The sequence below is a fragment of the Thalassophryne amazonica genome, chromosome 16 (assembly GCF_902500255.1).
Source record: "Thalassophryne amazonica chromosome 16, fThaAma1.1, whole genome shotgun sequence".
Taxonomy (NCBI): Eukaryota; Metazoa; Chordata; class Actinopteri; order Batrachoidiformes; family Batrachoididae; genus Thalassophryne; species Thalassophryne amazonica.
This window is the reverse complement of record NC_047118.1, coordinates 225511-237712: the sequence shown is the minus strand read 5'-3', so window position 1 is coordinate 237712 and position 12202 is coordinate 225511. Positions and strand designations below refer to the sequence as shown.

General features: G+C 39.7%; 1 protein-coding gene across 1 annotated transcript in view; it reads left to right on the top strand.

The window, feature by feature from the left end:
* Nucleotides 1–687: 687 nt before the first annotated feature.
* Nucleotides 688–12202, top strand: part of LOC117528226 (amine sulfotransferase-like) — a 52334-nt gene continuing 40819 nt past the window's right edge. Inside the window, exons 1-2 of the mRNA XM_034190824.1 lie at nucleotides 688–851; nucleotides 934–1139. Coding sequence (XP_034046715.1) covers nucleotides 710–851; nucleotides 934–1139 — 348 coding nt within the window. The 5' untranslated portion in view covers nucleotides 688–709. The remainder of the gene's footprint in view (nucleotides 852–933; nucleotides 1140–12202) is intronic.

Here is a 12202-nt window from a genome sequence, read left to right as displayed (position 1 = left end):
GTTTGTTCCACAAAATTGACAAACTCACTGACTGAATGCCACACTACTATTATTGTGAACACCCCCTTTTCTACTTTTTTTTTTTTTTTTTTTTACTAATAGCCCAATTTCATAGCCTTAAGAGTGTGCATATCATGAATGCTTGGTCTTGTTGGATTTGTGAGAATCTACTGAATCTACTGGTACCTTGTTTCCCATGTAACAATAAGAAATATACTCAAAACCTGGATTAATCTTTTTAGTCACATAGCACTACTATTATTCTGAACACTACTGTATATCCACAGTTTCAAATTGCATAAGTCAAATGGTGTCCACTTTATGGTTTTCTCAAAACAACAGAACCGCTGTACACAGCTTCATGATTGTGTGGAACAGAGAAGGATTTTCGGAAAACAAAGTCAAATTTCACCTATAAACGTGCCACAAATTCAAACCTGGACCTGAACTGTTCATTACAATTTATGGATAAAACATCTAAATAACAGGACAGCCAAGTTCTAAACAGCAACAAATGATGTCATGATTGTGATTAGAATGGAGGGCAGGGGGTGGGGGTTGGGGGGGTGGAGCTCGCTGGCAGTGGCTGAGTGCCACAGCTCGGGGTGGAGTTTTGGAGCAGTTTTGTGTGTGTGTGTCTGAGTCTGAACACTCTGCATGTTTAAACTGGCTCCGAGTTCATAGAATCAGTCACCTGCTTGTTGAGAACATGGAGAACATCAGCGACAACCTCATCAGATACAAGAACTTCATTTTTATGAAGGATTTGACAACTGCAGAGCACATTGATTCACTCCACAGCTTTGAAATCCGTGACAGTGACATATTTGTTGTCACTTATCCAAAATCAGGTAAGGTAACTTCTCTGTACTGTTTTTTTTTTTTTTGGCCTTTTTATAACGTCTCACATCTTTACTGATGTTCCAAACGCAGGCACAATCTGGACTCAGCAGATCGTCATCTCCATCTGTGAGTTGGATGGAGGTCTGAACCATTATCCAAGCAACTGGACGCAGATGCCGTGGGTGGAGTACCACAAGGAACATGAAAACTTCTCCAACCGTCCGTCTCCACGTCTTTTCTGCTCCCATCTTGTCCCACGTCTAATGCCTCTAGGACTGAAGGACAAGAAGGCAAAGGTCAGTTTCTGCAGAATCTCATTCAAGATTGAAGAAAATAATGAGATAATTACAAATAAATTAGACAGCTCAGCCACATGTGGTGTGCAGCCAGTACATACTGAATGCTGGTCTCAAGACCAAATAATAAATGAGTAAATGCGTAAAACAATTCAAAACAAACAAGCAAACAAAAAAACATGCAGAGTACAAATCAAATTTCCATACCGGATCGGTTGTGGCCTGGGTTGTGATGAGCGTCACCTGTTCCGTTGCCCAACAGGGTGCCGGCAAGAAAGTTTTCTGGAGTGAGTTTGATGAGATGGTGGAGAGTGAACCAAAGCATGAAAGAGTGGGTGATATAGGAGCAGACTTCAACAGGCATGTTGGTGAAGGGAACAATGGTGATGAGGAAGTAATGGGTATACATGGTATCAAGGACAGGAATGTGGAAGGACAGATGGTAGACGAATTTGCATAAAGGATGGAAATGGTTCTGTAATTTCTCCTGGTTCTTTATGTAATATACTGCCCCTTACAAAGAACAAATCGTTATATTCCTCAGTTTGAATTTATTGAAAGTCACATTGAAAACAGGCTCGAGTCTCCACAGACGGACTCCATTTTGTGTAAGACCACGAACATAACTTACACAACAGTTTTATACAATATAATGTGGGCGTTACAGTGGGTGTGTTTTAATCAATCAATCAATCAATCAACTTTTTTCTTGTATAGCGCCAAATCACAACAAACAGTTGCCCCAAGGCGCTCCACATTGCAAGGCAAGGCCATACAATAATTATGAAACACAGTCTACGTCTAAAGCAACATAACCAAGGGATGGTCCAGGGTCACCCGATCCAGCCCTAACTATAAGCCTTAGCGAAAAGGAAAGTTTTAAGCCTAATCTTAAAAGTAGAGAGGGTATCTGTCTCCCTGATCTGAATTGGGATCTGGTTCCACAGGAGAGGAGCCTGAAAGCTGAAGGCTCTGCCTCCCATTCTACTCTTACAAACCCTAGGAACTACAAGTAAGCCCGCAGTCTGAGAGCAAAGCGCTCTAATGGGGTAATATGGTACTACGAGGTCCCTAAGATAAGATGGGACCTGATTATTCAAAACCTTATAAGTAAGAAGAAGAATTTTAAATTCTATTCTAGCATTAACAGGAAGCCAATGAAGGGAGACCAACACGGGTGAGATATGCTCTCTCCTGCTAGTCCCCGTCAGTACTCTAGCTGCAGCATTCTGAACCAACTGAAGGCTTTTTAGGGAACTTTTAGGACAACCTGATAATAATGAATTACAATAGTCCAGCCTAGAGGAAATAAATGCATGAATTAGTTTTTCAGCATCACTCTGAGACAAGACCTTTCTGATTTTAGAGATATTGCGTAAATGCAAAAAGGCAGTCCTACATATTTGTTTAATATGCGCTTTGAATGACATATCCTGATCAAAAATAACTCCAAGATTTCTCACAGTATTACTAGAGATCAGGGAAATGCCATCCAGAGTAACGATCTGGTTAGACACCATGCTTCTAAGATTTGTGGGGCCAAGTACAATAACTTCAGTTTTATCTGAGTTTAAAAGCAGGAAATTAGAGGTCATCCATGTCTTTATGTCTGTAAGACAATCCTGCAGTTTAGCTAATTGGTGCGTATCCTCTGGCTTCATGGATAGATAAAGCTGGGTATCATCTGCGTAACAATGAAAATTTAAGCAATACCGTCTAATAATACTGCCCAAGGGAAGCATGTATAAAGTGAATAAAATTGGTCCTAGCACAGAACCTTGTGGAACTCCATAATTAACTTTAGTCTGTGAAGAAGATTCCCCATTTACATGAACAAACTGTAATCTATTAGACAAATATGATTCAAACCACCGCAGCGCAATGCCTTTAATACCTATGACCTTTTAATCTCACAGTCCTAATGTTACTGGCTCTCGACAGACAGGGGGTGCCCTCCCTTTATCTGGAACTTGCGCATGCGTGATAGAAGTGAAACTTGTGTTGAACCAGGTTGCAGACACTTCCAAACAGATACCAAAATAACTAACAAAAAATAAGGAATTAGCACAGATATTATCTAACAGTTGTGGTGAACACCTACTTTAAGAAAAGGGAGGAGCAGGGGGTGACATATCAGAGTGGAGGAAGGTGCGCACATGCTGATTAAAAGGATTTTTTTTTGCCCTGTAAATATTACTGTGATTTCATTTTATTTACTATTGTTTTTTAATTCTCCACGTTAACTTATCAAAAGACATATTTTTTAATGTGCTACTTGGTATTTACTTTTTACAATGTCACTGTAAATGACATTATCAGGTGAGATTCAGTGAGTGTATTTAGTGTTGAAACTGTTAAAATGAAGTAAATTTTTACTCAGCAAACCTGAGAACCTCATTCAAATCTGGTAAGTGACATCATGTGCTGCATGAAGAAAGCCAGAAGACGGGACACGAACCTGGACAGCAGCAGGGTCAGCCAGGTGAAGAGACAAAAGTAGCTTCGAACTGTCCAATAAGAATGATGCGTCGGGCCAAAACACGGAAGACTAGTGGCAGAAACCACTGATCTCTACAAGACAGAAACGTGTCACAGGACTGCTCATTTATAGAGCAGTTTTCTGAAGAAAAATCCTTCCATTTTTTCTTTACCGCAAAATTTCTGATTAAAAAAAAAGTTTGGAACACTTGTAATTAAAATAGCTATATAAATAAATAAAAGGTTGTTTAGAAACCTTTCTTCATCTGTAAATTAAAACCACCTGTAACCTTGGACATTTATTTTTAGACAAATAAAATAACATGGAAATTTGTACATTTTTTAAAGTCTGGTAGATTATTCATATCTCATTTCAACCAGAAAAACAGACGCTGTAAATAAATACAAATGTTTATTATAAATGCAACAGGATATAATTTAAGAATGACTGTGTGATTGTAAAGTAGGATTTCTGTGACATAAACCTCATGATGATTTTTTTTTAATTGAGTCATTTCAACTTGTAATTACATTAAAATAGGTGATTGCCATTAATGTTGTGATCAGGACAGTCATTTCTAAAATATGAATTTGACTAGTGATTGTGAATGTTTTAAAATTCAATCAATCAATCAACTTTTTTCTTATATAGCGCCAAATCACAACAAACAGTTGCCCCAAGGCGCTCCATATTGTAAGGCAAGGCCATACAATAATTATAAAAAACCCCAACGGTCAAAACGACCCCCTATGAGCAAGCACTTGGCAACAGTGGGAAGGAAAAACTCCCTTTTAACAGGAAGAAACCTCCAGCAGAACCAGGCTCAGGGAGGGGCAGTCTTCTGCTGAGACTGGTTGGGGCTGAGGGAAAAAACCAGGAAAAAGACATGCCGTGAAGGGGGGCAGAGATCGATCACTAATGATTAAATGCAGAGTGATGCATACGGAGCAAAAAGAGAAAGAAACAGTGCATCATGGGAACCCCCCCACAATCTACGTCTAAAGCAGCATAACCAAGGGATGGTCCAGGGTCACCCGATCCAGCCCTAACTATAAGTCTTAGCGAAAAGGAAAGTTTTAAGCCTAATCTTAAAAGTAGAGAGGGTATCTGTCTCCCTGATCTGAATTGGGAGCTGGTTCCACAGGAGAGGAGCCTGAAAGCTGAAGGCTCTGCCTCCCATTCTACTCTTACAAACCCTAGGAACTACAAGTAAGCCCGCAGTCTGAGAGCGAAGCGCTCTAATGGGGTAATATGGTACTACGAGGTCCCTAAGATAAGATGGGACCTGATTATTCAAAACCTTATAAGTAAGAAGAAGAATTTTAAATTCTATTCTAGAATTAACAGGAAGCCAATGAAGAGAGGCCAACACGGGTGAGATATGCTCTCTCCTGCTAGTCCCCGTCAGTACTCTAGCTGCAGAATTCTGAACCAACTGAAGGCTTTTTAGGGAACTTTTAGGACAACCTGATAATAATGAATTACAATAGTCCAGCCTAGAGGAAATAAATGCATGAATTAGTTTTTCAGCATCACTCTGAGACAAGACCTTTCTGATTTTAGAGATATTGCGTATATATTGTGCACAAGGGGAGCGTTTCAACCTATGCAAATGTCTTTTGACTTTGATTTTGTGAACATTTTTAATGATACATTCATTTATTGTTAAAATATAAAATGAAACAGCTTTTTAAAAAAATAATAAATTAGTTGCTGTTTAAAGAGCCTTTTATTTAGCAGGTGATGTCATGCTGCATTCTCAGGACCAGATGAAGGTCTCTTCTGCAGCTTTGACCTCTGGTGTTGTTGAAGACACTTTTCTCCTATTTTGAAGAGGAGAGATGTTTTCTTCCAAATGGAGTTCATGGTGTTCAGCTCATCAATGGGAGTTTTTGAAGCGCATCTGTATTTAGGTTGTCTACACAGCAAATGTTCCACAGCAAATATATATATATATATATCTTTGTCAGCCTGGCTACAGTGTTGTGAAAGTGTAGTGACACGGACCCACAACAGGGGGCGCAAATGAATGGTCAATAGATGAGCCAAAAAGTAACAATTTAATGTTGTGAAGGTGCACAACGAATACACAGACAATCTCAGAATATGATAACAGTCAATCCACAAAGGTGACGTGTGGGCAGGTTCGAGGATAGAAGACGTCTGTCCTGAGAAGAGCCGGAACCACACGATTTCCGCCGCCACCGAACCTGGTGAATACTGGAGCCGCCAAGTCCTGAATTCCCAGGTGATCACCGTCCCCGACTGTCGGATCTGGTACTGCTGGCGAAGAACAGACAGTCAGGTGTGGGTGTGTGTACACCCCATAACAACAACGGTGGGAATGCCACCTCCACCTCTAACACACACTCATGCAGCGTCTGTTTAACCACTTATCTGACGGACGTAGGACGAAACAGTCGCGACCCATGCCGGTCCTCTGGTTGACAGCTGCAACACAATAGCTCCTGAAATCACAGAATACTGGCAGAGAATATTACCTCCATAGAAGTTGGCGATGACGTGGAGATGAAATCTGGGTTTTATGGAGTGAGATGATGAAGAATGGGTGACAGCTGTCAGGAAATAATGAGTGACAGCTGTCACTCCTGGCTGTGTCCGTGGCGGCAGCGCCCTCTCGTGCCTGAAGCCCGCACTTCAGGCAGGGCGCCCTCTGGTGGTGGGCCAGCAGTACCTCCTCTTCTGGCGGCCCACACAACATACAGGCTGACAAAGAGTCAGAGCTCTGTTGAGCCGAGTATTCCTTTAACTTTAACTAGTAATGACTTCATGACTTTCTTTGCTAATAAAATTTTAACTATTAGAGAAAAAATTACTCATAACCATCCCAAAGACGTATCGTTATCTTGCTTTCAGTGATGCCGGTATTTGGTTAGACTCTTTCTCTCTGATTGTTCTGTCTGAGTTATTTTCATTAGTTACTTCATCCAAACCATCAACATGTCTATTAGATCCCATTCCTACCAGGCTGCTCAAGGAAGCCCTACCATTATTTATTTAATCGATCTTAAATATGATCAATCTATCTTTATTAGTTGGCTATGTACCACAGGCTTTTAAGGTGGCAGTAATTAAACCATTACTTAAAAAGCTATCACTTGACCCAGCTATCTTAGCTAATTATAGGCCAATCTCCAACCTTCCTTTTCTCTCAAAAATTCTTGGAAGGGTAGTTGTAAAACAGCTAACTGATCATCTGCAGAGGAATGGTCTATTTGAAGAGTTTCAGTCAGGTTTTAGAATCCATCATAGTACAGAAACAGCATTAGTGAAGGTTACAAATGATCTTCTTATGGCTTCAGACAGTGGACTCATCTCTGTGCTTGTTCTGTTAGACCTCAGTGCTGCTTTTGATACTGTTGACCATAAAATTTTATTACAGAGATTAGAGCATGCCGTAGGTATTAAAGGCACTGCGCTGCGGTGGTTTGAATCATATTTATCTAATAGATTACAATTTGTTCATGTAAATGGGGAATCTTCTTCACAGACTAAGGTTAATTATGGAGTTCCACAAGGTTCTGTGCTAGGACCAATTTTATTCACTTTATACATCCTTCCCTTAGGCAGTATTATTAGACGGCATTGCTTAAATTTTCATTGTTACGCAGATGATACCCAGCTTTATCTATCCATGAAGCCAGAGGACACACACCAATTAGCTAAACTGCAGGATTGTCTTACAGACATAAAGACATGGATGACCTCTAATTTCTTGCTTTTAAACTCAGATAAAACTGAAGTTATTGTACTTGGCCCCACAAATCTTAGAAACATGGTGTCTAACCAGATCCTTACTCTGGATGGCATTACCCTGACCTCTAGTAATACTGTGAGAAATCTTGGAATCATTTTTGATCAGGATATGTCATTCAATGCGCATATTAAACAAATATGTAGGACTGCTTTTTTGCATTTACGCAATATCTCTAAAATTAGAAAGGTCTTGTCTCAGAGTGATGCTGAAAAACTAATTCATGCATTTATTTCCTCTAGGCTGGACTATTGTAATTCATTATTATCAGGTTGTCCTAAAAGTTCCCTGAAAAGCCTTCAGTTAATTCAAAATGCTGCAGCTAGAGTACTAACGGGGACTAGAAGGAGATAGCATATCTCACCCATATTGGCCTCTCTTCATTGGCTTCCTGTTAAGTCTAGAATAGAATTTACTTATAAGGTTTTGAATAATCAGGTCCCATCTTATCTTAGGGACCTCATATCACCCCACATTAGTAGCCTCTTGCTTCTCTGTTGATTTAGTAGTAGTACCATATCACCCCAAAAGAGCGCTTCACTCTCAGACTGTAGGCTTACTTGTAGTTCCTAGGGTTTGTAAGAGTACAACCCCTGGCAAAAATTATGGAATCACCGGCCTCGGAGGATGTTCATTCAGTTGTTTAATTTTGTAGAAAAAAAGCAGATCACAGACATGACACAAAACTAAAGTCAATTCAAATGGCAACTTTCTGGCTTTAAGAAACACTATAAGAAATCAAGAAAAAAAGATTGTGGCAGTCAGTAACGGTTACTTTTTTAGACCAAGCAGAGGAAAAAAATATGGAATCACTCAATTCTGAGGAAAGAATTATGGAATCACCCTGTAAATTTTCATCCCCAAAACTAACACCTGCATCATATCAAATCTGCTCGTTAGTCTGCATCTAAAAAGGAGTGAACACACCTTGGAGAGCTGTTGCACCAAGTGGACTGACATGAATCATGGCTCCAACATGAGAGATGTCAATTGAAACAAAGGAGAGGATTATCAAACTCTTAAAAGAGAGTAAATCATCATGCAATGTTGCAAAAGATGTTGGTTGTTCACAGTCAGCTGTGTCTAAACTGATGACCAAATACAAACAACATGGGAAGGTTGTTAAAGGCAAACATACTGGTAGACCAAGGAAGACATCAAAGCATCAAGACAGAAAACTTAAAGCAATATGTCTCAAAAATCGAACAAAACAAATGAGGAACGAATGGAAGGAAACTGGAGTCAACGTCTGTGACCGAACTGTAAGAAACCGCCTAAAGGAAATGGGATTTACATACAGAAAAGCTAAAGGAAAGGCATCATTAACACCTAAACAGAAAAAAACAAAGTTACAATGGGCTAAGGAAAAGCTCAGATAAGATAATTATAGTGGGCGATTTTAACATCCACACAGATGCTGAGAATGACAGCCTCAACACTGCATTTAATCTATTATTAGACTCTATCGGCTTTGCTCAAAAAGTAAATGAGTCCACCCACCACTTTAATCATATTTTAGATCTTGTTCTGACTTATGGTATGGAAATAGAAGACTTAACAGTATTCCCTGAAAACTCCCTTTTGTCTGATCATTTTTTAATAACATTTACATTTACCCTGATGGACTACCCTGCAGTGGGGAATAAGTTTCATTACACTAGAAGTCTTTCAGAAAGCGCTGTAACTAGGTTTAAGGATATGATTCCTTCTTTATGTTCTCTAATGTCATATACCAACACAGAGCAGAGTAGCTACCTAAACTCTGTAAGGGAGTTAGAGTATCTTGTCAATAGTTTTACATCCTCATTGAAGACAACTTTGGATGCTGTAGCTCCTCTGAAAAAGAGAGCTTTAAATCAGAAGTGTCTGACTCCGTGGTATAACTCACAAACTCGTAGCTTAAAGCTGATAACCCGTAAGTTGGAGAGGAAATGGCATCTCACTAATTTAGAAGATCTTCACTTAGCCTGGAAAAAGAGTTTGTTGCTCTATAAGAAAGCCCTTCGTGAAGCTAGGACATCTTTCTACTCATCACTAATTGAAGAAAATAAGAACAACCCCAGGTTTCTTTTCAGCACTGTAGCCAGGCTGACAAAGAGTCAGAGCTCTATTGAGCTGAGTATTCCATTAACTTTAACTAGTAATGACTTCATGACTTTCTTTGCTAACAAAATTTTGACTATTAGAGAAAAAATTACTCATAACCATCCCAAAGATGTATCGTTATCTTTGGCTGCCTACATGCTCTAATCTACAGAGATTAGAGCATGTCATAGGTATTAAAGGCATTGCGCTGCGGTGGTTTGAATCATATTTGTCTAATAGATTACAGTTTGTTCATGTAAATGGGGAATCTTCTTCACAGACTAAAGTTAATTATGGAGTTCCACAAGGTTCTGTGCTAGGACCAATTTTATTCACTTTATACATGCTTCCCTTGGGCAGTATTATTAGACGGTATTGCTTAAATTTTCATTGTTATGCAGATGATACCCAGCTTTATCTATCCATGAAGCCAGAGGATACGCACCAATTAGCTAAACTGCAGGATTGTCTTACAGACATAAAGACATGGATGACCTCTAATTTCCTGCTTTTAAACTCAGATAAAACTGAAGTTATTGTACTTGGCCCCACAAATCTTAGAAGCATGGTGTCTAACCAGATCGTTACTCTGGATGGCATTTCCCTGATCTCTAGTAATACTGTGAGAAATCTTGGAGTTATTTTTGATCAGGATATGTCATTCAAAGCGCATATTAAACAAATATGTAGGACTGCCTTTTTGCATTTACACAATATCTCTAAAATCAGAAAGGTCTTGTCTCAGAGTGATGCTGAAAAACTAATTCATGCATTTATTTCCTCTAGGCTGGACTATTGTAATTCATTATTATCAGGTTGTCCTAAAAGTTCCCTAAAAAGCCTTCAGTTGGTTCAGAATGCTGCAGCTAGAGTACTGACGGGGACTAGCAGGAGAGAGCATATCTCACCCGTGTTGGCCTCCCTTCATTGGCTTCCTGTTAATGCTAGAATAGAATTTAAAATTCTTCTTCTTACTTATAAGGTTTTGAATAATCAGGTCCCATCTTATCTTAGGGACCTTGTAGTACCATATTACCCCATTAGAGCGCTTCGCTCTCAGACTGCGGGCTTACTTGTAGTTCCTAGGGTTTGTAAGAGTAGAATGGGAGGCAGAGCCTTCAGCTTTCAGGCTCCTCTCCTGTGGAACCAGCTCCCAATTCAGATCAGGGAGACAGATACCCTCTCTACTTTTAAGATTAGGCTTAAAACTTTCCTTTTCGCTAAGGCTTATAGTTAGGGCTGGATCGGGTGACCCTGGACCATCCCTTGGTTATGTTGCTTTAGACGTAGACTGTGTTTCATAATTATTGTATGGCCTTGCCTTGCAATGTGGAGCGCCTTGGGGCAACTGTTTGTTGTGATTTGGCGCTATACAAGAAAAAAGTTGATTGATTGATTGATTGACTGTGGATGACTGGATGAAAGTCATATTCAGTGATGAATCTCGAATCTGCATTGGGCAAGGTGATGATGCTGGAACTTTTGTTTGGTGTCGTTCCAATGAGATTTATAAAGATGACTGCCTGAAGAGAACATGTAAATTTCCACAGTCATTGATGATATGGGGCTGCATGTCAGGTAAAGGCACTGGGGAGATGGCTGTCATTACATCATCAATAAATGCACAAGTTTATGTTGATATTTTGGACAATTGAAAGGATGTTTGGGGATGATGAAATCATTTTTCAAGATGATAACGCATCTTGCCATAGAGCAAAAACTGCAAAAACATTCCTTGCAAAAAGACACATAGGGTCAATGTCATGGCACAGGGTCAATGTCAATGAGCTGATCTGATTTGATGCAGGTGTTAATTTGGGGGATGAAAATTTACAGGGTGATTCCATAATTTTTTCCTCAGAATTGAGTGATTCCATATTTTTTTCCTCTGCTTGGTCTAAAAAAGTAACCGTTACTGACTGCCACAATCTTTTTTTCTTGATTTCTTGATTTTCTTGGTCCAGTTTTATTTGTTATTATCTATCGTCCACCTGGTCGTTACTGTGAGTTTCTCTGTGAATTTTCAGACCTTTTGTCTGACTTAGTGCTTAGCTCAGATAAGATAATTATAGTGGGCGAAAATTAGAAAGGTCTTGTCTCAGAGTGATGCTGAAAAACTAATTCATGCATTTATTTCCTCTAGGCTGGACTATTGTAATTCATTATTATCAGGTTGTCCTAAAAGTTCCCTAAAAAGCCTTCAGTTAATTCAAAATGCTGCAGCTAGAGTACTGACGGGGACTAGCAGGAGAGAGCATATCTCACCCGTGTTGGCCTCTCTTCATTGGCTTCCTGTTAATTCTAGAATAGAATTTAAAATTCTTCTTCTTACTTATAAGGTTTTGAATAATCAGGTCCCATCTTATCTTAGGGACCTCGTAGTACCATATTACCCCATTAGAGCGCTTCGCTCTCAGACTGCGGGCTTACTTGTGGTTCCTAGGGTTTGTAAGAGTAGAATGGGAGGCAGAGCCTTCAGCTTTCAGGCTCCTCTCCTGTGGAACCAGCTCCCAATTCAGATCAGGGAGACAGACACCCTCTCTACTTTTAAGATTAGGCTTAAAACTTTCCTTTTTGCTAAAGCTTATAGTTAGGGCTGGATCGGGTGACCCTGAACCATCCCTTAGTTATGCTGCTATAGACTTAGACTGCTGGGGGGTTCCCATGATGCACTGAGTGTTTCTTTCTCGTTTTGCTCTGTATGCACCACTCTGCATTTAATCA